Below are 25,129 nucleotides of genomic sequence, written 5' to 3' on the forward strand. Positions count from 1 at the left end.
TCTGCATTCTGCTCCGTATAAATGTCTGTATGTCTCCATATTATTTTCCCTCACAGCGAACGTGCATTATGGCCCACACACACAACTCTTTTCTCACAGTGTCTATGGACCAGATGTGTGTGGGTCTATCTGTCAGTAGAAATGAAGACCAGCCCTTAGAGCTAATAGACAGCACAGCTGGTAATAAGACTATGTAGCTCTGCAATGGTGTTTTCACTTGACTACAGTGCGTGTGTGTCCTTGTATGTGTCTGTGTGTGTTTATATGGCCTCCTGTTATTGTTGTGAATCATGCCTCGGCCTGCAGGATGCACCTGCCAGCCTTCATGTGGTCTTCGCTCTACTGAAAGTCTCATCATAGCTGCATGTGCTTCCAAAGCCTGCACTAATCCTTTCGACACAGAAAGTGTGGATGCAAATGGAAAACAAGCTTAAAAAAAAAAAAAGAAGAGCACATCACTTCGTATTTGTATTTTTCCTGAATCTTTCCTTAGCGTTACTCTAAGTAATGTGGATCTGCAGCTTGCAATGTTTTGTGTGACTCCAGGCCCTTTTTTCCTTTGCGGTGTTGTTTTAATTCTCTCTATTTCGTTCCATGTCTTCTTCCCTCTGTGTCCTGCGCTGACCTCATCACCCCTCGTCTGTCAGTGGGGTGACAGGGTCAAGCCAACTTTGCTGACACTACAACGGCCACGTCTGATGCTTTTAGCTGACAGATATGCAAAACTTTTTCCCCATTTGCTAAACTTAGAGATAGCATTTGAATACACAGTACATCGTTCAACATTTGAGGGAAAATGGATTTGAAATCTTGTATCTTCTGATGGTTGAAGGTCATGACTAGGGTTTAGATTTCAGGTCAGCATAACATATAGCATTATACAGAATAAACTGCTGATAGATCATTATAAATGCTTGCCTGTATGCATAATTGATGTCTTGCGGTCTCTTTTACTGCTCTTTCCCCACAGGAGAGATGAGGAATGACCTTTACATCACACTGGAGAAAGGAGAGTTTGAGAAAGGCGGGAAGAGCGTGGCCAGGAATGTGGAGATCACCGTCTACGTGCTGGATATCGACGGGCAGATCCTCAAGGTAAAGAGACATTTTCATCATTCTGCAACACATACTGTTTCCCTTGTGTCAAAATCCAGCAAAATGCATTTCATCATTCAGAAATCCTGGCAAACACATTTTCTTTCTCCTAAGCTAAAATGCACTGTATCACACAAGGTATCAGTTATTTTATCATAGAGGGAACATAGTGTTGGTTTCCATTTCTCAATGTAGTGTCTTGATTAAATCTGTGTGGATGTATATGATTTGAGGAGTGCTATATATCCATTTTGCCAAAAACATAACTGTCAAAGTTCATCATTCAGTGGCTCTCTAAGATAATCCTGTCAGTAATATTTATCATTTTGTCGACTAAGTTATGTCTAAAGGATAGTAGATAGTCCTTAGGGAACAGAATCTTGAATTCTTTGCTTCCAGTCATTGTGTAAGAGCAAGTGTCCCTTTTTTCTAAATACTGGATGTGTTATTTTGGAACAAAACTCTTCATTTAAATATCTGTGACCCAGATGAGAGCGAAGTGTCTCTCCAGTGTGTTGTCCGTTTCTGGTGCAGCGCTGTGGCGGTCTGCTTCTGTGGTTTCCTGCCCTGCCTCGGCTCCGACAGAAAATAGAATCACATCTCACACTGCTGCCACCGCCTGGCACGCAACCCCGTCCCACACACGGATACACACACACACACACACACACATGTATTGAAGGCCATGTCATTCTCACCGTATTGACATGTGTGTGCAGTGAGAGCAAGATGGCTTTCAATATATTGATATGTGTGTGTGTGTGTGTGTGTGCTTGTGCATGTATTCACACGGCATGTGATGCTCATTTTGCCACTTCTCCATCTCTCGCCTTTTCATTTCTGGCTCTTATTAATTCATTCTCTTCCTCCAAACTCCCTCCTTACCTCGTCCCTGACCCTGGCTTCTCTTCTCATCTCCTCCTTTTCTTTTCTCTCTCCTCTTTTCTTGCTCTCCCATTTCTCTTTCGCTCCTTCCCTCTCCCTTCCTTCTAATCTTCTCTTTTTCCGTTCTCCCACCTCTACCTTCTCTCTCTCTCTCTCTGTCTCCCTCTCTCTCCTCCCTCTCCCTTCCTTCTAATCTTCTCTTTCCGCTCTCCCACCTCTACCTTCCCTCTCTCTCTGTCTCCCTCTCGCTCCTCCCTTTCCCTTCCTTCTAATCTTCTCTTTCCGCTCTCCCACCTCTACCTTCCCTCTCTCTCTGTCTCCCTCTCGCTCCTCCCTTTCCCTTCCTTCTAATCTTCTCTTTTCCACGCTCCCACCTCTACCTTCCCTCTCTCTATCTGTCCTCCTCGCAGAGTCATGTGGCCGCCGGCTCCGGTGAACCAGGCGGGGATGAGTACCACTCCCTGGTGCTGTACCACAACAACAGCCCGCGCTGGGCGGAGCAGATTAAGCTGCCCATCCCGGTGGACATGTTCCGGGGATCGCACGTCCGGTTCGAGTTCCGACACTGCTCCAGTAAGGAGGGGGACGGGCTTTTTTAACCTTTATTTATCTGGGGGAAGTCGACTGAGCACCCTTGCTCTTTTCCAGTGACAACCCTGCTGCACATTCACACAGGAATTTGAACCGGCAACCCTCCGGCCACAAGTCCGCTTCTCTCTCTAAGCCACTCCCAAACAGACATTGTACCTGTTTGTGTGTGTGTGTGTGTGCGCTTATTTGAGTGTTTCCATAATGAGACTATTTTGTCCAACTTCTTACCTCCTAATGAGACAAAAACACTAATTATGACCAAAATATTCACCACCTTGCTCTCTCTCTCTCTCTCTCTCTCTCTCCCTCTCTCTCTCTCTCTCTCTCACCCTCTTTCTGGGCTTTGGGGAGAAGATTGAGCCTCTCCTCTCATAACAAGCTGGTATTATTATGCTGTTTGCAGCCAAGCTGGGAGGCTGTGTGGCTGTGTGCAGCAGATATAATACCCTTATTACTGCTGGCTGTGGTAGAATTGCTACCCTAGGGCTGCCTCACTTGTCTAATAAGAGTCTAATTTAGGCCTGTGGTGACACCAAAACTGAGGAGATGATATTAGACATATCAGGGCTCCCAAACACACCGGGACAACCTGCCTGAGGAAATATGATTAGCAAACTCTGTATCTTCAATTAAGACAAAACTGAAAGCTCATTTTTATAAACTTGCATTTAACTGCTTTCGTGTTTGCATTCATTATGCTGCAGTGGTAATTCTTAATTTGTTTGTTGGGGGTCCAAAATGGTTCCTAAATTGCGCTAAGGGAAGCGGTAACGACCCGTGGGCGTGTCAGCAGTGCGATACTTTGCTTTATTACAGCTCCATGTTTGCTGATATGTTTTGTTCTTTTTTTATTTTACAGCAATTTGAAGTTTTGCTGTAGTAGCAGTAGTAGTAATAGGAGTAGCACTTTAGTAGCATCATTAGTAATATTATTGCTGTAGTAGGCAGGTGTTGAAGAGCTGGCTCTGTTTTCATGTTTCTCTTATTGGACAGCATAAACATGTGAATGTCTTCCCTTGTTTACAGTGTGTATAACCCTGCATTCCTAACAAGCCCTCTAACCATTATCTTGTATAATAGCATATAGTCTACTTGGTAGACTATAGGGGAAAGGACTTCAAAATATAACATGCTGCAAACTGGCCTGGCCTGGCAAGCTAAGCTAAACATGCTGTTCATAGCACTATCTCATTTTTCTAATCTCCTAGTGCCCAAGGGAGTGGGGGTTTGTAGTTTGGTAAAACCTGAACTATACACAAAGAAAAGCAAAAGTATACAGTTTTGAGTGCCATAAGCAATAACTTCCTTGGTATGAAAAGCTAATCAAAGAACAGCAAGATTGCAGTGCCAATTTCTAGCTTTAATACAGTTTGTGCCCCTGAAAGCACTGAGTGAAATAACAGCTAGACTCTAAGACATGAGGGCTAAATCTGATACTTCCGTGTTAAGGCATCCTTTCTGACTGAGAATATGTCATCCTTCAGTTACACACACACACAGACGCACACACACACACGCACACAGGCAGTAATGCAGCCTGAACTCTATCAGCGGAAGACTGGTAGACATAGCCTAAATTAATCACTGGTGTTGCAATGGAAGGAAGTGGAAACCTCTCTGGCACTACACATCTCACTTCCTAAGAGCCGTGTGCACTTAAAAAAATATTGTTAAAGCAGCTAATAAATCATATTCCATTTGGCCATAATGTAAATTATGCCTACAGCTTTCTTAAAGACTCTTAAAGAAACAGCGACTCACATTTATCAGGCATTTTACCGTAAAACAGGAACGTTGGGCAGAATGTCTCTTCCACCCTATATTATATTTAGTGTATTTATTTATACTGCATAATATAAAAAGCAAAACTGATTCCATACCCTTGTTTGCTTGTTTGTTTGTTTTTCTGTCAGACACTTGCAACCTGCGCTGGTGTATTTTGGATGCAATCTAATGCCCATGTGTTGTTGTTTGACAGCTAAAGACAAGGGAGAGAAGAAACTGTTTGGCTACTCCTTTGTTCCTCTGATGCAGGAGGATGGCAGGACTCTGCCAGATGGCACCCACGAGCTCATCATCCACAAGGTAAGGCCTGCGTTCCCACACCGCCACGGGATTTTAACTGGATGGAACTGAACTGAATTGACTGTGTCCTTTGCATGCATAGACAATGCACCGCAAAAAATATTCATCTTAACAAGTCATTCTATCTATAATTTAATTTTGGGCAGGAGAGTGATCTGTCTTCCAAGATATTTCAAGCTATTCAGCCTTAATCAATGTGTTTTCTTGTCCACTCTTGTGTCCCTCTTACATGACACATTTGATGACATATCTTTTGACCTTAGGTTAGAGAATGAATAAAGTTCCATTGTCATCCTGCATATTGGTAAATTGCCGCTTCTAGGCTCTGTCACATGAACACGCTGAGTGTTTGCGTCACCCAGGTTGCTGTGGATGGGATTAGGCCCTGTAGATCACAGTGTGAGTCACTTTGACTGAATGGCAAAATCCAGCCATTCTGTTATCACTGTTTAGTGCCATGGGCTGACAAACAGCTCACATGACTCCATAACAGGCTGACAGGCCGATGAGTAATTTCCACTTACGTAATACTGTCAAGCTGTGAAGTGAATGTGTGTGTGCGTGTGTGATAGAGAGGGAGGGAGAGAGAGGGAGAGAGAGAGAGAAAGGGAGAGAGAGAGAGAGAGAGAGAGAGAGAGAGAGAGTTGACAGAGAGAGACAGTTGGTACTCAACTGGGCATAGATGCCCCTCACTGCCACCACCACACACAGATCATTAGTAAATTTTCTACTTTGATGGTAATAGATTTTGTGAAGTTTATTTTTCTCTGATTGATAGTATCCAAATGTTACATTTACTCTTTAGACCATATTTCACATGTGCAAATTGTCCTGTTTCATTTGAGACTAAGTTGATGGCTGTTGTTACAGGGCCCTTCTCTGGTCTTCCTATTTTTGTATCCAACGTCATTTTTTTTGTCCATTTTCTGCATTTTGCCCACCTAAAGAGACTCGTGGCGCTCATAATTCCACACATAAAGCCCTGGTTTTGACACATCAAGTGACTAAACCAAATGAAGTGGCTAGCATGCCCAATTAAAATCTACTGCAAGGCCTTCTTGGGTGTAATTCAGAGTAATTGCAGACTACATGCTTTTCTTCAGCTGCAGGCTAAGGGTGTGTGGAGAAACATTAGGCTTTGCGGTGGACAGAGAGGCATAGAGTGCACACATATGTTTAGTTGGCAGTGTGGCAGGCCATTGAGCAAAAGACTGATTATTGATTTTGCTGTTAGCTAGTTTGTTTCAACATTTTATAAAGAACTCTTATTTTCCATTGCCCTCTGTTGCCGTCATGTTGCCAGATTTGGTCCTACCAACCCCTAACCTGAGCCTGCCAGTTTTAGAGGACAGCTTTGGATGCCTCTCATGCTCTTGTGCGCTCCCACTGATGAGGGGAAAAGGCCCTTCCTAATGCCAGATGGAAGTTGCAGAAAAGCTCAATGAAACTGGCATGGCCTAGTTTCTCCTCAGACCCAAAATAGACACAGAGGAATCAGTCCAAGCTGTGTGGTAGCTTTGGAGCTCAAGCGGCCTCAGCTGTGCATTAGGGCTGCACAATAAATCTAGAAAATAACAAAATCTCATTATTTACTTCTGCAATTCTATAATCCCAAGAGGCTGCATTTTTTCTTAGAGAGAAAGGTGTTTCAGGCAGCTTCCTAAACAAGGTATTCTTGTGCTGTGCAGTATCAATGCATGTCTCAATCATGATAGATATCATATCATTATTGATATAGTATCAATGATACAAAGCACCCACATGTATCACAATTCATATCTCAATTCATATCACAACAACTCAAAAAAGATGAAATATATATATACTTTTCAATATATTTCTTTTCAATACCCACTGTGCACGGCATATAGCAGACAAACAAGAGTTCACATGCCCATACTTTGCTTTATATGATTGACATATTACTTAATCCTACCACAGGCCATCATAAGCTCTTTTCAGCTTATTGTAAATACCACATTTTCTGCTCTTTTCTGCCATTTTTATTCAGCCGCATTGGATGATGCAATGAATTTTTTCGACATGTTGGCAGTGAAACAGTGAATACAGCATTACTTTAGCATTTTAATGATATCACATTCTTTTATTCCTTTTCCATAACCCTAACGTGCCAACTCACCAAGTGTGTGTGTGTGTGTGTGCTTTCTCCCTCTGTTTCCAGTGTGAGGAGAATGCCAACTTGGCCGACTGCTCCCGCTACCTGAAGCTGCCGTTCTCCAAGGCCAACCTGCCGTCCAACAACCAGACTCTGAAAGGCACCAAGGAGTCCTTCTGGATCACCAGCTTCCTCTGCTCCACCAAGCTCACACAGAACGGTAAACTAGAAACATGGAATGTAAACATTTTGGCCACTAGCCCTCTATATTGTGTTGTGTATTTGGCTGCTGTATTCGTCCCATTTGAAATTATGGCTAGTTAGGACAATACCGCACTGGTTCTGTGGTACTGTATAGCTGAATGAGTAGAGCATGACACTAACACTGCCAAGGTTAGTGATCAGCAGGCTCCAAAAGGGCCACCCATGCTAAATATATCTGCACTCTTTATATATTTAAACTTTGTAAGGTGCTTTGTAAAAAAGCATCCATTACATTGTATATATATTTAAAGAAAAATGACAAGACATGGGCCAGTGAGAAAGTGACATTTCCCTCCCAAGGCAGAATATTTATGAATAAAAGTGTGAATTTGCGCACAGGTGGGAGTATCTTCCAGTTTACAGAGCTCACTTAGAACTGTAAAGTTTAATGCTACTAATGAATCCCACTGCTTGCAGAGCTGGATTTCGAGCGCTGCCTCGATCGGCGGGGTTAGCTGGCTGCCGTGATTTCTATGTCAGCCCACACTCGAATTTGTGCTAGTCCCCCAAAGGCTAGAGTTAACAAAGAAGAAACTCGACTGAACCCCCAATAAAGAGAAACTGAAATGCAACAAGCAGGACAGGAAAGGTTTTTTTTTTATCCACTGGCAACAATCACTGGCGCGTCCCAAAATCCACCAGACACTATCACTGTTTTACCAGGAAACAGTGTTTTTAGAATAAAACAGAGCCTCTGAGCGATGGCTTCTACTTATGGATGGTAGAGTATACAAACTTACCTGCCACAGGCAAAATTCACTTGCATTTGGCTGTTAATTTCCCCATCCTGACTGAAAAAAGCTGAATAGAATAAGATGCTGTGAGTGGATTGATTATAGAAGTATTGTAGTGCATTCTTGAAGAAAAAAAGATATTTAAGAGATTGGTTCAAACGAATGCAGTCGTGCACACACACACACACACACACACACACACACACACAAAGTGATTGCAAAAAGACACGCTTCAGGTTGAACAGAATCCTAAGAGACAGCTAAAAGACTTTCTTCTTGAGGCTTATGATTTATTCATGCGCTTGTCTGGGGACTCTGGCTCAGGAAAATGACTTTTTATCTCCTTTATCCCGCTGCACTTGAAAATGTCATCATTTGTTTGTATTCAGTGGAGTTTTGGGCTGTAAATGAAGGGTGTGGTGATGCTTTGTGATTTGATCTGCATATTGCTCTCATAATACTGATTTTCTTTACAAACAAACACGACATGTCCCTTTATCTCTTCTGCCTGTCACTTTCTCTCTCTCTCTGCATCTCCCTCTATGACTCTATCTCTCTATTTCTCTGTGTTTCTTCCATCTCTCTCTCTCTCTCTCTCCAGGTGATATGCTGGACCTGTTGAAGTGGCGCGCCCACCCAGAGAGGATCAACGACAGCCTGTCCAAGCTGAAGGAGATCGACGGCTCTGAGATCGTCAAGGTGGGTCCGGTATACACACACGGCCCTCCCACCGGGCTCGGATTCTCAGCCCTGATTCGCTGTCTATCCTGTCATTCAGAATATTGATTGTTCTGATTTGATTTCAGGCAAATTGTTTGTAAGTCCGGTTTGAGTGGATGAGGATGTTCCAGTATAGCACTGAAAAGTCAAACTTGTTCTCTTCCATGAATCAAACGCTGTAGCTCTATGCCAGATTATGCTTCTTGCTGTCACAAATAAAGTTATCTATAAAGACCACCTTCCTAATATTAAGTTGTATCCCCTTTTGCAAAATCTTCAATGCCTCGACCGTCTCGAGGCTTAAAAATCCAAGTTTAAAATTTCCACCTTCCTTTTATCCTTCTTTTCTCTGCCTCCACTTCCACCCCCTCCCCCAGTTTCTGCAGGACACCCTGGACACCCTCTTTGGTATTCTGGATGAAAGCTCCCAGAGATATGGGCTGAAGGTGTTTGATTCGCTGGTAAGTGGTCCTAATGGTCCGCTAATGTCTATGGATCTATTTCTATTTTCTGTTTCCTGACAGCTAATCAGCAGCAGTGTTGTGTGTGTGTGTGTGTGTGTGTGTTTGTGTTTGGGTGCGAGGGCACGCATGCATCTTGATCATATTTGAAGCACCATCTCATAGTAATTGTGCACATTATGCAGCAGAAGAGAGTGAAGGACAAAAGCACACAAACACACACACACACAAACTCAGACACACACACAAACGCTAACCTCCTGTTTGAGCGAGATCTACTGATGTAACGCTCCAGAGCTTGGTGAACCAATCTCGCCCCGGTCATGCTGCGCTGCACCGATAGAGAGAGGCCAGCTATCGATCTCACACACACACACACACACACACACACACACACACACACAAAAATAACTAGTGAAGCAGTGCAATCATCAGGTTTACTTTTTTGTGGTGTTGAGATGAATCCAACAACTCTGACAAGTGGACTTATCTCGTTCGGTTGGACAAATCCAAATCCAAAATGTATTTCACAACAGCCTGCACACACAGGCCAAACATGGAGGAGTAAATCCAACCCATGAGAAAATAGTTTCAGCTTCTTGCAAAATACCAATGATGCACTCAATGGTTTATGGTTTATCTGAGGAATGGAATTCCATAACATTTTCGTATAATCGACAGTTTCCTCAAAGGATGGTACATGTGGGTAATAAAGACCATTTACATTATCCTATTGAGGGAAGTGTTTCATTTCAAAATTAGATATAAGGCATTTGAAAAATTTGATGTCATTTCTGACAAAATGATTGTTGCCTTAAAATGAAAACTAATCACTATTATTCATGTTATTTGGTATCTTTAGCCCTTTACTTACCAAACAGCAACGTTTTAGAGGATGATGCTCGCATGCTTGTTTGAATATTGATGAATGAACATCAAATAACTTTTGACCCCAAAAATGGACATTATTTGTGCAGTGATGAAACATAAAGTAGAGTGATAAATAAAAATGATGGTAAAATCATAGGCAGAAGGGATGCAATAAATAAATTGTTCAGGAGAGATACAAAGGGTTTATGAAAATATCTCACTTACAAATTAAAACAAACCCAACAAAACAACAACAAAAAATCAAAATGACAAGCTAAGACACAACTGCATTGGATTGTATTGTAGAAACGTATCTTTTTGCTCTTATTATACTGTGTTTTTCCTGTTATTTTCTCTCCAGGTCCACATCATCAACCTCCTCCAGGACAGCAAATTCCAGCACTTCAAACCGGTCATGGACACCTACATCGAGAGCCACTTTGCTGGAGCTTTGTCCTACAGGTGCGGCATGTCTCAGCCTTCACTATTGCACATAAGGTTTTTCAAGGCTAAAACAGCGTCTTGAGCACACAAAATTGCAGCCTTACCCACATATTGTATTCTAATGACGTGTCACATGGCCTAGCAGTAAGAGAGGCCGTCCCGTAACTGTAAAACTGCAAAGCTGACCCTAAATCAGTGTTGAGAGGGAGCTCTACCCAGCTCTTTTCTGACAGTGAGTTGACTGAAGTGTGAAAACAATGCTTATGGCGCCCCCTGGCTGCAGAATTATGAAATGTTTGAGTCTCTTTTTTTTGTCTCCTCTCCTCTCCTCTCCTCTCTTCTCCTCTCCTCTCCTCCTGTCTTTTGTCTCACACACTCACACACACACACACACATTCACAACCTGCTGTTCTCACCGGCTGTCTTGTTCTCACTCTCTGTACCTGCTAAGATACCATGCTGTCACATTCTTTGCACACATACACACACACACACACACACACACACACAATTGTTGCCAGAGTCATCTGCTTCCACCTCTCTTCTACCTGTGGTATTGTTTTCCACTTCAAAAACAGAAGTGTTGCACCTGATCAGATCATTAATTACGGAAAATAATTCTACCCAAATAAGACTTTATTTTTATCGCCTTTTGCAAGCATGTATTTGGATTGTCAACCATGGGATCTTGTGTCAGCCACTGGTCCTGTGTGAGTCACCTTTGAAGCAGTATTATATATATAGTATATTAAGGTATTAGTAGGAAAACATGAGTGACACAAAATCCAATCCCAGGTAAAATCCTCTCCCACCAGCGTTTCTATTTTCCGTTACCACTGCACAAGCAAATAGAGGATGTTTCTGTTGTTCGTTCCAAACTCCACCAATTAAAAAATGCAACTTCTACTCTGGCAAAAATGATTGCTAGCTTGAAAACTGAATTTACTAGGGGTTATTATTTACAGTAAGTTATTAGTCATCCTGAGATCATTACTCACAAATTGTAACATTTTAGATTAGCCCAGCTGTATTTATGAAATACTGGGCAATGAAAATTTTTTTCTGAAATGGATTGATAGCAAATGTGTGATGAAATGTTTCATTTTAAAACACTGCGTTGCCTATTTGCTAAATCCATTTAAATTTGATGAAGCTGATTCTTGCTGACATGTTCGAAGTGGCTCGAGCTGAATGGTGCCTCTGTGTATGTATGCATGTGTGTGTGTTTCTGTGTGTGTGTGTGTGTGTGTGTGTGTGTGTGTGTGTGTGTGTGTCTGTGTGTGTGTATGTCTCCTCCCTAGGGACTTGATCAAAGTGCTGAAGTGGTACGTGGACCGCATCGTTGACGCAGAGCACCAGGATCACATCCAGCAGGTGCTCAAGGTGAGGGAGTTTGCATTAACACGCACGCGCGCACACACACACACACACACACACACACACACACACACATACACACACACACACGGGCATGCACACACAGTAGGGGGAAACACGCTCACACACAAGCACATAGGAAGAAAGATAGGCTGCCAGAGGGATGTTCTCAGCATTGGAGTAGATGCAGATGCACTTACATTCAGTCACGTATGCAGACACACACACACACACACACACACATACACACGCATGTACCTACACACTTACACAATTCCACCATTCACGCAGATGCACCCACACACATAAACAAACAAACTTGTACCCACTCACTGCCACTTCTAGTAATTTATCTCCCCATCAGCAGTGAATGTATCTTCGCTACCATTCATTATTCCCCTCCTCTATCTATTACACCGCATGCAATTTTAATAAGTAGAAATGCTGTGCCTCTGGTGTTGGGAATCCACATCACATTATTCTAATGACTCATGCAGATATGCTGTCAGAGAAGCACATCGCAGCCACCGTGGTGCGGTTTCCCATTTATCATTCACAGAATAATTCTGTGCCGAAGAGTAAATGTTACCCTGTCATGCAGTAAATGATAAATTAGTGATACACCACAAATGTAGAGTTTCCTTGTGTAAGTGATCTATGGAATTATTATTTTTTTCGTTCTCTCAACACCGGGCTCCTGTAGAAAGCTTTCATTCCATATCAATAACTTGGACTGGATTATCCGTAGACAGCTGAATAATGTCAGGGGCGATGAAAAAGACACTCTGGAAACAGTTCATAAAAGGCTTTTAATCTGTAGACTCATCATCAAGCTCACATAGTGTTTGGGCCCCAAATCCTAATGAGAGTCTTTCACCAAAAAGCCTGGGATGCTCGACTCAGAGTCAGTAATGAGGAGGTTGGCTCTGACTGGAGCAGCTGTTTTTTAAAGCAAGCAATTACTGGTCAGGTTGGTTGGTTATCATTTGGTTATCTCACTTCCTTTGTTGAGCAAACTGGACCCCATCTGCCACTTTGCTTTCAGAGTAATGGAGTCATAAACTTCAAGCTCGGAGTGAAATATGTTGTGGGTGAAATGAGATATTACATCGCTCTTTGCTCAATTTCACTGTAGTTCTGGCTCGCTACAAATGATAAACGATGTTTGTGCTTTCCGTCCCCCAGGCCAGCGAGTACATCTTCAAGTACATCATCCAATCTCGCCGGCTCTTCTCATTGGCCACGGGCGGCCAGAACGAGGAGGAGTTCCGCGTCTGCATCCACGAGCTCTTCATGTCCATACGCTTCTTCCTCTCCCAGGAAAACAAAGGCACCAGCCCCGTCACGCAGACACAGGTGTGTGTGTGTGTGTGGCGTTCCCTGTCTGTAAATGTGTGTTCTTGTCTTTGCCTGTCTGCACATGCACACCGTATTATGTTTTCTTTCTAGAGGACCCCTGTTAATTCAGTTGTGATTGGTGAGAAATTGGCTGTAATTGAATTTCATGCTGCTAGAGGGTCTGGAGTTGGAGTGGAATTTCTGTGGCAAGCTTTTCCTTTTCCGGCGGGAGGTCTGCACAGCGAGGCGGCCGCCTGCACTGATTTCCAACAAGACCAAAACAAACCAGCTAAAGACACCCACGATAATCCTAATTACACAGCAGAAACAGCTGTGTGTGTGTGTGTGTGTGTGTGTGTGTGTGTGTGTGTGTGCGTGCTTGTGGGGGAGGTATGTGTATTTGCGCCTGTACCTGTGTGTGCATTTGTGTTTGTGCCTTTTTCTATGCCTGTGTGTGTGTGTGTGTGTGTGTGTGTGTGTGTGTGTTGCTGTTTTGCCTCTTATGATCTCACTCCCTCTCTCTTCTTCCCTTCTTCTCACCCTGTGCCCGCTTGTTCTTCTTCCTCCTCCTCCTTTGCCTCCCTCTTCTCTTCTACCTCCTCCTCCTCCTCCTCTCTTTCTTCTGCCTCTTTCATGTTCTCTTCTCCTCCTCCTCCTCCTCCTCCGACTTTTCCTCCTGCTCATTCTCAGCCCATTAGATATATAAATACACCCTTTTAATCCACTCAACCCAGGAGGGCTTTCAACAGTAAAGACAGTCATGACCTGTGTATATGCACGCATGTGATGGCATGCGTGTGTGTGTGTGTGTGTGTGTGTGTGTGTGTGTGTGTGTGTGTGTGTCCGTCCCCAAGTACACTAATAACTCCCTTTCCCACACTGCCTTGCTATCCACCTCTCCTATGTGGAGGCTGCACATATGTTTTGTTCTAGCATTAGGGGAAAAGGGTTTTAGACATTAAAAGACATTCTCAACCTTTAAAAAGAGTTATTAATCCATCATGTCCGTCTCTCACAGTGAACTCTGCGCCAGAGTTCATTTGAACAATTTGAACAATTTAACACTGAGGAGAATGACAGAAAGAGCTTTCAAAACCAGCATTTCTGTCTATTGAGCTTTTTACAAGTTCAGGTTTTGCACTTTTAATCACTTTCTAAGGCTTTTCATCACTTTGAGGCCATGAGAATTAGGTTGTGAGTGTAACATTAACCATTCGAGCCGTGTCCTCTCCTCTGCTCTCCATGCCATCTGAAAAGCCCCGCTTCGTCCCTCCACTGACTTCTGATCTAGACTAATCTGTATTCTCAACACAACAATGGCTGGGGGAGGATGCAGGTCAGGCTAATGCTAATCCTAGTTAATCTGTGGCATGTGGGCACACACACAGGCCAACACACACACACACAGACACACATAGAAGCATAAGCATAAACACTCAAAGGCACACACACACACACACAGGCGTAACTCCTGTCCTATCACCTTTGACACCTGTGAATTAGGTTGGCGTCAGCGTATGATTGAATATCTGATGTTGTATTGAGTGAACACACAGAGCGACGGTGTGTCAGCTGTACTAGACAGTATGTTGCCAGAATGCAGGTTAGATTCCCTGTGTCTTGGTTAGGTAAGCATGAAGGGAAGGTCTCCAGTTCAAATCCCTGCACAGCTGGGAAGATCTGGTTGGGGAACGTGAATAAGAAGCGCTCCATCTCCCTGAGCAATTACCATGGAGGAGCCCTTCAGCAAGGCACTGAACCCTCTGCTGCTCCAGTGCAACTGTTCAGTTGCCAAAAGTGAAAATGTGTGAGTGAAGCAGGGTGTTGCCAAAAAAGAGCATATATGCTCTGCCAACCATTGCTGGATAAACGAAGGTTAAAACATTTTACAGATATGCGCAAAATATAAAACAAACCTTCTTTTTAAATCGTAACGCATAATCACATTAAGATTTAAGTACTCGAGAACCACTCTTTAGATTGACAGAAATCTTCATTTTTCAATCATGCAGTGAGATTTTGACAGTGCTTGACGGGAAAAAAGAGCACAAAATGAAGAGTTAGAAGCAGAGACGGACAGCATTCCCACTGGACGGTCCTTTAGTTTAATCCACATAATCCCTGACCTCCATGGGTCCAACCAAATCCAGTCCAGGCCGGGGATTTCATGGCTCACTAGTAAATATTTAGTTTTATTTTCCCAACAATACAGCTTTGCACAAACATAGAGGAATACATGATGAATGACTGGAGAATAGAGAAGGTTCTGTGAGATTTTTTTTTATCAAGCCTTGACATGTGTGGTATATTACTTATATACTACAGCAGAATCTTCCCTTAGAGTGCCACAAGTGCATACATTTTTAATATTAACGGCTCTGATAGGAACTGATCGCCTAACCATGGCAGCGTTATTGCCTTACTCTGCCCATTGAGTTATACAGGACCTCCACACCACCCTGGCAATATTTATGACATATTTTTAACACTGAAATATATTGAAATTCTTGACCAAAGCTCATTCAAAATATGAAACTCACAAGCATGTTCATATTCTCAAATTGTCTGCGCGGTCTAATTTGCAGCTTGAATGCTTTTAGCAGTGAGTAGCAACAGCTAAATTCCAGTCTTTGAGGAGAAATTATGTTTGACAGATTCATAATGCCCATTCAATTTACCGGTCAGTTAGGAAAATGAATGAGCTTCAGGCAAACAAGTCTTCTTCTGTGTTTAACTTTATGCCTGTGTGCAGTTTTGGATAACTTGTCAGTGCGCCCTGCAAACCTTTCACTTCATATGATTGAATATTGTCCTAATCTGCCTAGGCGGTGTTCCTGCGGACATTCCCGGCGGTTTACGGCGAGCTGCTGAAGATCTTCACGGTGCGGGAGGTGGCCGGCTTCGTGCGGGAGACGCTGGGCAGCCTGCCGGCCACCGTTCACGCCGAGTGCCCCCTGGAGGCCGTCAAGCTGCAGTGCATCGCCAAGACGGTGGAGAGCCAGCTTTACATTAACCCAGGTACAGACGTGTGCACACAGACGGATGCACAGTGTATAATACAGTTTGATGTGCATACATAATTATAGCATGTAAACACGATTGAATACATCCCAGCGCGCACAGAAAAAATAGGCACACACATAGACATATACATGGGTGCACATTCGCTGAGCAAATAGCAAAACAAACAAAAATAATGCCATGGATGTAGAGCATAAACACACTGAGGAAATATAAACAACACAGAGGCAAACAAGCGCAAACAGATTTGAACAGCCAGATTCAAACACTGCAACAAAACACAGAGAATGATCAATGATACATGTTTGTCATGCAGCATACACACAGGTTATTAGTCTGTATTACACTCTTTTGGCGTGCACTCCCACTGTGCAGCTATTTGATAATACACCTTGGCTAATTGTTACCCTACAGTGCGCTTGCTTCTGTGTCATTAAATTGTTCTTAATGAAGATTACACACTGAAGCAAATTACAGTGTCGATGTTTTATTTGTGGCATACTCCCAAATGCCATATATAGCACAAAAACCTCCCTGATGCAAATTAAAAACACTGTGCACTCAGGCACCTAAACACATGAAAAGATACTGTAGGACCACAGTAGGTCCATAAGGGTTTGCATCATTTGTACCGGTGTGTGGGTTTATTTTGTAGGCGGTGTTTCTCCTGTTGTTGTTCTCTTGGCATTCTCTTCTTATGCGTCATTGGTTCTTCAATGTCTCACTACTGACTGCTGTGTGTGTGTGTGTGTGTGTGTGTATGTTGCAGAGTCACGATGCATCCTCCTCCCAGTGGTGCTCCGCCTTCTCCAGGCCCACATGCAGGAGCAGAGAGACCTGGTGATGTGCGCCCGCATCCTCACCAGCATGCTGTCCCTCATCAAGAAGGAGGAAAATGGCACTGCGGTGAGTAGTAGCCATCATACAAGCCCCCCCCATCCTGCATCTATGGGTTTTATAGTAAACCAAATAAGTAACTCAATTTGTTTCCAGTTAACTGTTGCCAGACCCATCTTTACACTTTCTGGCAACTGAAAAAGCGAACAAAATCTGGATTTTCCAAAGCATTTCTGTGCATGAGAGAGCAGTACTGCCGCAAGCAATAACAAGGGTTTGGCCAGGTTGTACTGTATGTATAGACACCATGTTGCTTCATCAGGACTAGAACTGAGAAGTGTTGGCTGCAAACATGTAACAGTCCACCCAGGGAAAACTAACATGGCTAATGTTGGCTATATGTTTTGTTTTAGTCCACCAACAACCCAAAAATACATGGTTTGGCTGACAATCTCCAAGTAAAGGAAAAAGTGTATACCCATGCCATGGTGATACTGTACCCAAATTTCTAAAAAGCAGAAAACAGTGCATTTCAGTAGAGGAGTAAATATCATCTATCATAGAATAACTAGCCATTTAACAACCGCAATTAAGGAGGAATGTGGCGTTAAAAGTGCTTCCACTGAAAAATGCCAACATTTAATTTATGGATCTGGTGAGATAACACTGAGTTCACATCACACAATGCAGCAGGAGCTTGTAGTTCCTCACATCTTTACATCTCATTATGAATGAAGTAAATTTACAAAAACAAAATATGCCCAGTATTCTGAGAGGCAGTTGCAATAAGTTCCCTTGCCTATTTTAGAGTGTAATAAATGGAAATTATTACCATAATAATTGGAAAATAACTTTTGAAGGAGGTCAAAGGAAGAGGAATTAGTTTTTGGGCTATCCTCTGGCCAGTAGATTGCAATAGCAGATTGTTTTGTTGTGTGTATATGGTCAATTAGTCTTGGTAACAGGGACATTGGCAGCCGTGCAGTCCAGTAATGAGACCCATCAATTTAGCAATGGGCATTGTCGAAGTGGCAGTCACTTCGAGCTGTGCGTGTGTGTTTGTGTGTGTGTGTGTGTGTGTGTGTGTGTGTGTGTGTGTGTGTGTTTGTCTGATTTGTGTGTGCACCAGTTCTGGTTGCCTGGCTTGCATTGTTCACTGCCAGAGGGGCAGCTAGTGGTAAAGACGCCCAGTAGGACACACACACACACACACACACACACACACACACACACACACACACACACAGACTGGCACCACATCTAAAGGGAAGTGACAGCAGTGGCAGCCAATGTGCCAGTCTGAAGCTCCCTCTCATTATCGCTCTGTCCAAGACCTGTCTGTCTTGTCAGGGGTAGAGACTAGAGGGAGACACAAACACATACACACAAACATAGGGACCTGCACACACACACACACACACACACACAGTGACACACACACACACACACACACACACACAGTGACAAACACAGACACACACATACAGTATATACTCCAGCTCATTCTCCACTCTTTCTGTAGCTTTTAATCTTTAACGGTCTCTTCCCCTTGGTATCCTACCTTCTTTTCTTCTGTTCTATTCACCTCTTTCTTTCTTTCTTTCTTTCTTTCTTTCTTTCTTTCTTTCTTTCTTTCTTAATTCCTTTATTCCATTCTGTTCTATTGGGGTGTGGGATGAATATATTATTTTAAAGTTTTTGCTCATGGCCATGGAACTTCTTGTTAGTCCCTGTTTTCGCTAGTTCAAGGCTCTCATTAAGAGTGAGAAGATTATAAGGTAAGGTAAACTCTTTGGCTCTGATGCACGCCGTCGATCGCCGTTCAAGGTTGTGCTGAAGCATGTGAATCGAATAAAAATGACTAGAGATAAGAATGGGGGAGTCGTGTTTATGTAACTTGGGGAGGGAAATGGGGTGGTGGTGGGAATTTCAAGGATGAACTTTGCCTTTCAGATTATCACGAAAGAAATGGCCAGAGGTATTCGCTCATCAGTGCAAGATCAACATTCCTTATTCTGAGATGATTGAAAAAACAACCTTCCTTATCCTCCATATAGGCAAATACACTGGGCCATCTTAGAGTAGAGTGTTACCATCACCTGTAAGAAATACAGTATATCTGAGTGTGTGTTTTCTCTGTAGGAGCCGGTGGTGTCTGAGGAGGTGGAGCTGATTGTGGAGAGCCTGCTGGGAGTTTTACTGAGGACCATCCTGGAGATCACCAACCGCCCACAGCCAGCTGGACCTGCCTTGAGACTACAGTTCCAGGATGTCACTGTATGTGTGTGTGTGTATATGTGTGAGTCAGTGTGTGTGTGTGTGTATGAGGGAGGAGGGGTGTATTTGCACGTATGTCTGTGTGTGTGTGTGTGTGTCTGTGTGAGTATTTCTAAATTGTTTTGGGACTTGATGAAATGCACAATAGTAATTATGGATTTGAAATTGACCTGCTGCTGTGGTGACTATAATTACAATAATATTACTAACAGTGATGGTGATAATGAACCTTCAGAATAATAACAAAATGATAATGGTGATGAGATTTCCGTCATCATCTTCATCATCATCATCATCATTCTGTAATGATTAAACTCAAGGGGACAGAAAGGTTGGGGGCTGGGAGGATAAATAGAGGTCGAGAAAGGCCATAGATTACTTAATGCCCCTTTAAAATCTTAGTATTTTGTATAAAAACAAGTGAAAAAATATATTCCATGTGTTGTGAGATTATTTTATTTTACGTTTCCAATGCAAATCAACTTGTTTCAAAGATTCAAGAGTCAAGCAACCATCAGGAGGCTAGCAGTGTGCCTAGTTTACAGAAACACACATCCTTTTTAAGAGTGTATAGGACATCCTTGATGATAACACTAATAATGATGATGCTGATGGTGATGCTAAACACACACTCTTCCTCTCCAGGGAGAGTTTGTGGCGTGCCTGCTGGCCTTGCTGCGACAGATGAGTGACAGACACTACCAGCAGCTGCTGCAGGCCTTCAGCAACAAAGACGACCTGAGGGTACGACCAACACATCCATCTATCTGTCTGTCTTTCTATGGCAATACTTCTCTCTGTCTCAACCTGTGTGTGTGTGTATGTGCTTAACTGGTTGAGAGAGGGAAGGAGCGAAAGAGGAGCGAGGGAGAGATAGGGAGACAGAAAGAGAGAGTTTTATAGACAGTATGGGGAGTATGAAATGGGAGGATGGAAGTAGGGAGGGCTTTTCAGGTGGCTGTGAACAGCAGATAGAATTTCATCTCAATATAATTCATGGTTAATTTCTTCTCGTTTTGACTGGGAACTGATCATTTAGCCACTTATAAATCTAATCCATTTTGTGTTTTGATACAGTAGCTTGTTTGCTAGCAAATCTGGTCAGTTAACCATCACTGTCTGATTGTTGCAGAGTAGTTAAAGTAGAAGCTAGCGTTAGCATTGCCTAGTAGCTGCATGTTAACATTGCTTTGCTAAATTAGCCTGCTGGCTTGTTAGCTAGCTAACAAAGCTAAAAACCAACTGTCTGTTTAGATTAAGTGAGGTGACTCTTTTAAAGCTACAACTCATAGTGCTTTGTAGAGACTATAGGACCAATGGAGCAAGGGCTAAAGACAGTTTACAAATTAACCTAAATCTACCTTATCAGACACACACACACACACACACACACACACACACATGTTTTACCTATAACGTATGCTGAATGGACATACAGCCACACCACAGCAATCTTTTTCAGGTATCTCTCTTTTTCTAGTTAGGTTGTTATTCAGCTGTTATTTGCGCTCAGAAAATTCTCCACTGGACCTCTGGCTGCTGGGAGATTTCTGACGCAACTGCAAAGCCATATGTTTATTTGTGTGTGTTTGTGTGTGTGTGTGACTGTGTTTACCGTCTCTTTTTCTCTATTTGTCTGTACAGTATTTTTGTCTGTCTCTCTGTCTCTCTCTCCCTCTCTCTCTCTCTCTGTTTCTCTCAACCAATTACTTCCAGAAACTCAACCTCAGAAGTGTGTTTACACACAGTATCTCATTGTCTCTCTCTGGCTCTCTGTCTCCCTCCCACTCTTAACGACCTCCAGCGTGGTAATACGTATGCCTGTCTTTGTATGCTTACCTGTGCGCATTTGCGAGCGTGTACAATAAGGGAGCGGCAACGCAAGGTCAACGGTGGCAGGGTGTGTGAGGAAGAGGAGGAAAGAGAGAGAAAGTAATGAGGTCACAGGTTCACCCCGCTGAGAATATCAATTCATTGAACGTCAGAAATTGTTGAAAGGAAATGGATATCCTCTGGTTATCTTGAAAGCAATTATAAGAGATAGATGAGTTCCATGCTCAAATTGTGGTACTTTTATCTAAAGTAAGTGTCTGGAACAGATTGAGCAGACATTGTGGTTAGGAGAAACAAATTGAAAAGTACTCATGAAACAATAGATTCTCCTGGTAATATGCAGCATAGTTCATTAGGCCCTCAATCTGTCTATAATCACCGACTTTGAATGATATGTGGATATAACGAGCATCTGTGTGCACGTTTTTCTCCAAGAATATTCTTTATACATATACATTTTCACTCATGATGTAGTTGACATTCAGCCCTCATTTAACCAGGCAAGTTGACGGCAACACATTATTTTTGACAACAATGTCCTGGGTAATTAGTGAGGGAGAGATAGTTGTATATTCCTATGTGAGCAAATGGCCATTGGATGGTTCATCAGCCGCTGAGCGAGCAACACCTCAGCGCTGTCACCTGTGATTTGTCTCCATTAGCTCGTTCAGGCTGGCTCGGGCCAGACGTGGCATGAAATAGTTTGGTTTGGATCTCCATCGATTAACCGGCTTACAAAGGAGCAACGCAGCTGGAAAATATTGAGTGAATCTTGCGCAGAGCGATTTAGCATTTCAGCAGTAGAGTGAGAGAACAAACAACAGATAACCAAATGACAGTTTCATTCTTTTTCTTCTCTCTGCTGCCGATTTTGTGAAACGGATATAAAAAGAATACTACTAACTGTTAAAACTGAATGCTGTGCAAATGTTATTCATGAAACAAGTGAAATTTTGTGTTTAGAATCAATAACCATTAATTCTTTTATGAATGAGAGCTGTAGGTATTGTTTTCCATGGTAACATGTCCGCTGTGTGTGTGTGTGTGTGTGTGTGTGTGTGCGTTGCAGGACTTCCTCCTTCAGATCTTTACAGTGTTCAGGATCCTGATCCGACCAGAAATGTTCCCCAAAGACTGGACCGTCATGCGATTGGTCACCAACAAGTAAGACCGCACACACACACACACACACACACACATACACACACACACACACACACACACAAACACACACACCACGCATGTATGCACAAACACATGCACACACAGTCATATCCTTTTTGGCACAAAGCCCAATTTATTGCCTGTGGAAAAACGCCAGAGCGTTTCATTTGATGACATCACAGATTAGTGTCTCCTCTAGTCAATATAAGATTTGTTCATTTTCACAAAACTGGAGCTGAACATCCTGCGGTCATAGTAATAACATTTGTTAGGTGAATTTCATAAGTACAGCTGACAAGGAAGTGGCATTTTATTTATTTTTTTGTTTGCCCCTGGGGTTTTTATTTTTTAATATGTTTTTTTTTTTCTTTCCAGTCTTACTGTGTTTTGCCATTGTGTTTTATCACTTCGTTTCTGTGCTTCATTAGTCTACAAATAAATAAACAGAATAACATACACTGAATGTACAAAATATCAGGGACACAAATGAGATGTGGGTTGTGCAAAAGGGGTATCAGGAAGATGTCCATAATATTTTGTACATTCAGTGTATGTGAATTGTGCATGATGATGGATTTTCCTCCAAGGTAACACAGCAACCCTGTACACCTACCACTCCTTCTCTTCTTCTCTTGTTCTTTCAGTGTCATCATCACAACTGTCCTCTATCTTTCTGATGCTCTGAGGAAAAACTTCCTCAATGACAAGTTTGACTACAAGGTAAGGGCAAACGTGCAGGTATACAGACGTGTGTGTGTGTGTGTCTGTGTGTGTGTGTGTGTGTGTGTGTGTGTGTGTGTGTTATTTCACATTTCTATAGATCTTCCAAACAATAACGCAGCATAGTACTGCTGTTTGAGTATCAAACGGCCATCCTTCTGAAAGGATGCAGCTCTACACACACACACACACACACACAGATGCACAGACACACACACACACATACTATAAACCAGCGTTTCTCAAAGTGTGTGGCGCGCCCCCCCTGGGGGGCACAGAGGCATGACGGGGCGCGCGTGACTGGGGGGGAAAATGTAGTGCGGAACTAATGTTTTGACGTCGGAATCTTTTTCACGGTGGAACAATAAACAAACTGTGCTTTCACGTTAGCAATGGTGTTCATTCAGACAGAGTCTGTAGGTTTACAGAATGGAGAGATATTTGACAGGGACGAAAAGAAAAACAAGCGATGCTTCCGAGACAAACAAGACAAAGTGCGATGGTAATCTCATTGCAGCCACTAATGCAGTGGTAAGACTTGAGCTCTCACAAATTGACTTGCTCATCTTTCTTGCCAAATATCTGCATTTGTTCTTTTATTTTGCACAGATTGAACTTCATTGTTATTGTTCTAGCAAAGTGATTGCAAATTATATTTGATTTTTCTCTATTTTTGAAAAAGCACACAGACTGATGGAGCAATCTAGTGAACTTTATTGTTATCGTTCTAGCAAAGTGATTGCAAATTTTATTTGATTTTTCTCTATTTTTGAAAAAGCACACAGACTGATGGAGCAATCTAGTGACAAATGTCACAAAAAGTGGTTTGATAAAGTTGAAGTGGAAGTTGCTTTTTTTATTTGCACAACATAAATTACTGAAAGAAAGGTGAAAGGAATGTTCATGATCTTGATGTTATTTCAATAAAGTTAAACTTGACATTTTGTCACCATTTTGTTGGGGCGGGGGGCATGAACATTTTTCTTCCTCCAAAGGGGGTCATGACAGAAAAAGTTTGAGAACCACTGTTATAAACACACACTGACACCCTGGATGTTTGTGGACATGTACATCCACAAACATCCATTCACACCCAAGGGTTTCAGTCACACACACAAAGGTATTAGAGGGACAGTGAGCTTTGTGTTTGACAGAGAAAAAAATAAGCCTATAATAATAATAATAATAACTTTATTTATATAGTACTTTTCAAAACAAAGTTACAAAGTGCCTCACAGCGACAAGGAAGTAAAACAGAGGTAATAAAAAGGAAAAAAGCACAGTGCAGAAAATAAAAATATAAGCCCAAAAACAGTTAGACAGAATCAAAGCGAGAAAAGCAATAAAAACCACAATAGGTGGGTGAAATAAACCAATTATTAAAAAAAGGTTTTTCTATTAAGGAAAGTCTTTTTAGGGATTTAAGAGTTTAGAGCTTCTGCCTCCGTGAATAGATCCACATTTCCCATTTATTATGTTTCAATATCTCCTGTGTTAAAAATATACTATATTGTCTTTTGTAACTGTAATTTAACAGCTGACATTGTCCAGTACTTACAATCGTGTATAAACCCCAGGCAAATACATACCATTGAGAACACAACTGCCAAGAATGTATGGATGCCCGTGGCAAATCGACTAGTTTTTGTCTGAATTCCGGAAAACTTGACTTTCTGGAGGAGGAGGAGTTTTTTTTTTTTGACAATATGCTATTTCTGCTGTCATTTCCAGGTGTGGGACTCCTATTTCTATCTATCTGTAATATTTATCAACCAGCCCTGTCTTCAACTGGAGTCCTTCTCTCCCTCCAAGAGGAAGAAAATACTGGAGAAGTAAGTGTTGTTTGCAACTACACACACACACACACACACACACACACACACACCCTCGACAATCTCTGCTGCGTACCATAGGGTGGCCTGTAATGAGCCAGGCGCTATTACTCAGCATGCCACCCTATCCTTCTCCCACTCTCTCTCTCATTATTCTTCCTCTCTCAAACCCCACACAGTCTCTCTCTGTCACACACACACACACACACACACAGGGCACTGTACTGCATACCACATACAGTATAATGAAGCAGATACAATGAATCACTGCTCAACATGCAGCTCTGTACAGCTTCTCTCAGTATTTACACACCTGCCCGCAAGCAAGCAGACATTTCTAACCATGTTATCTTATCATGCAGGTATGGAGACATGAGGGTGATGATGGGCTGTGAGATCTTCAGCATGTGGCAGAATTTAGGTACGATAAAACACACTTACCATCGCTGTTCTGGAAAGCACCAA

At 42.5% G+C, this 25,129-nt stretch overlaps 1 protein-coding gene across 3 annotated transcripts in view; it reads left to right on the forward strand.

Moving 5' to 3' along the window:
* The window catches only part of dock4b (dedicator of cytokinesis 4b), a 118,174-nt gene that overhangs the window by 61,881 nt on the left and 31,164 nt on the right, over window positions 1-25,129 (forward strand). For 2 of the 3 annotated variants that reach the window (XM_078282213.1, XM_078282214.1), the window contains exons 14-30: window positions 971-1,095; window positions 2,391-2,553; window positions 4,550-4,656; window positions 6,839-6,992; window positions 8,372-8,469; window positions 8,868-8,951; window positions 10,183-10,283; window positions 11,567-11,648; window positions 12,828-12,998; window positions 15,806-15,998; window positions 16,771-16,907; window positions 18,981-19,115; window positions 19,761-19,859; window positions 22,018-22,112; window positions 22,757-22,832; window positions 24,564-24,664; window positions 25,027-25,085. In XM_078282213.1, coding sequence (XP_078138339.1) covers window positions 971-1,095; window positions 2,391-2,553; window positions 4,550-4,656; window positions 6,839-6,992; window positions 8,372-8,469; window positions 8,868-8,951; window positions 10,183-10,283; window positions 11,567-11,648; window positions 12,828-12,998; window positions 15,806-15,998; window positions 16,771-16,907; window positions 18,981-19,115; window positions 19,761-19,859; window positions 22,018-22,112; window positions 22,757-22,832; window positions 24,564-24,664; window positions 25,027-25,085 — 1,980 coding nt within the window. The remainder of the gene's footprint in view (window positions 1-970; window positions 1,096-2,390; window positions 2,554-4,549; window positions 4,657-6,838; window positions 6,993-8,371; window positions 8,470-8,867; window positions 8,952-10,182; window positions 10,284-11,566; window positions 11,649-12,827; window positions 12,999-15,805; window positions 15,999-16,770; window positions 16,908-18,980; window positions 19,116-19,760; window positions 19,860-22,017; window positions 22,113-22,756; window positions 22,833-24,563; window positions 24,665-25,026; window positions 25,086-25,129) is intronic. The other variant, XM_078282215.1, reaches the window with a different exon arrangement.

This window comes from Centroberyx gerrardi, chromosome 24, assembly GCF_048128805.1.
Source record: "Centroberyx gerrardi isolate f3 chromosome 24, fCenGer3.hap1.cur.20231027, whole genome shotgun sequence".
NCBI lineage: Eukaryota > Metazoa > Chordata > Actinopteri > Beryciformes > Berycidae > Centroberyx > Centroberyx gerrardi.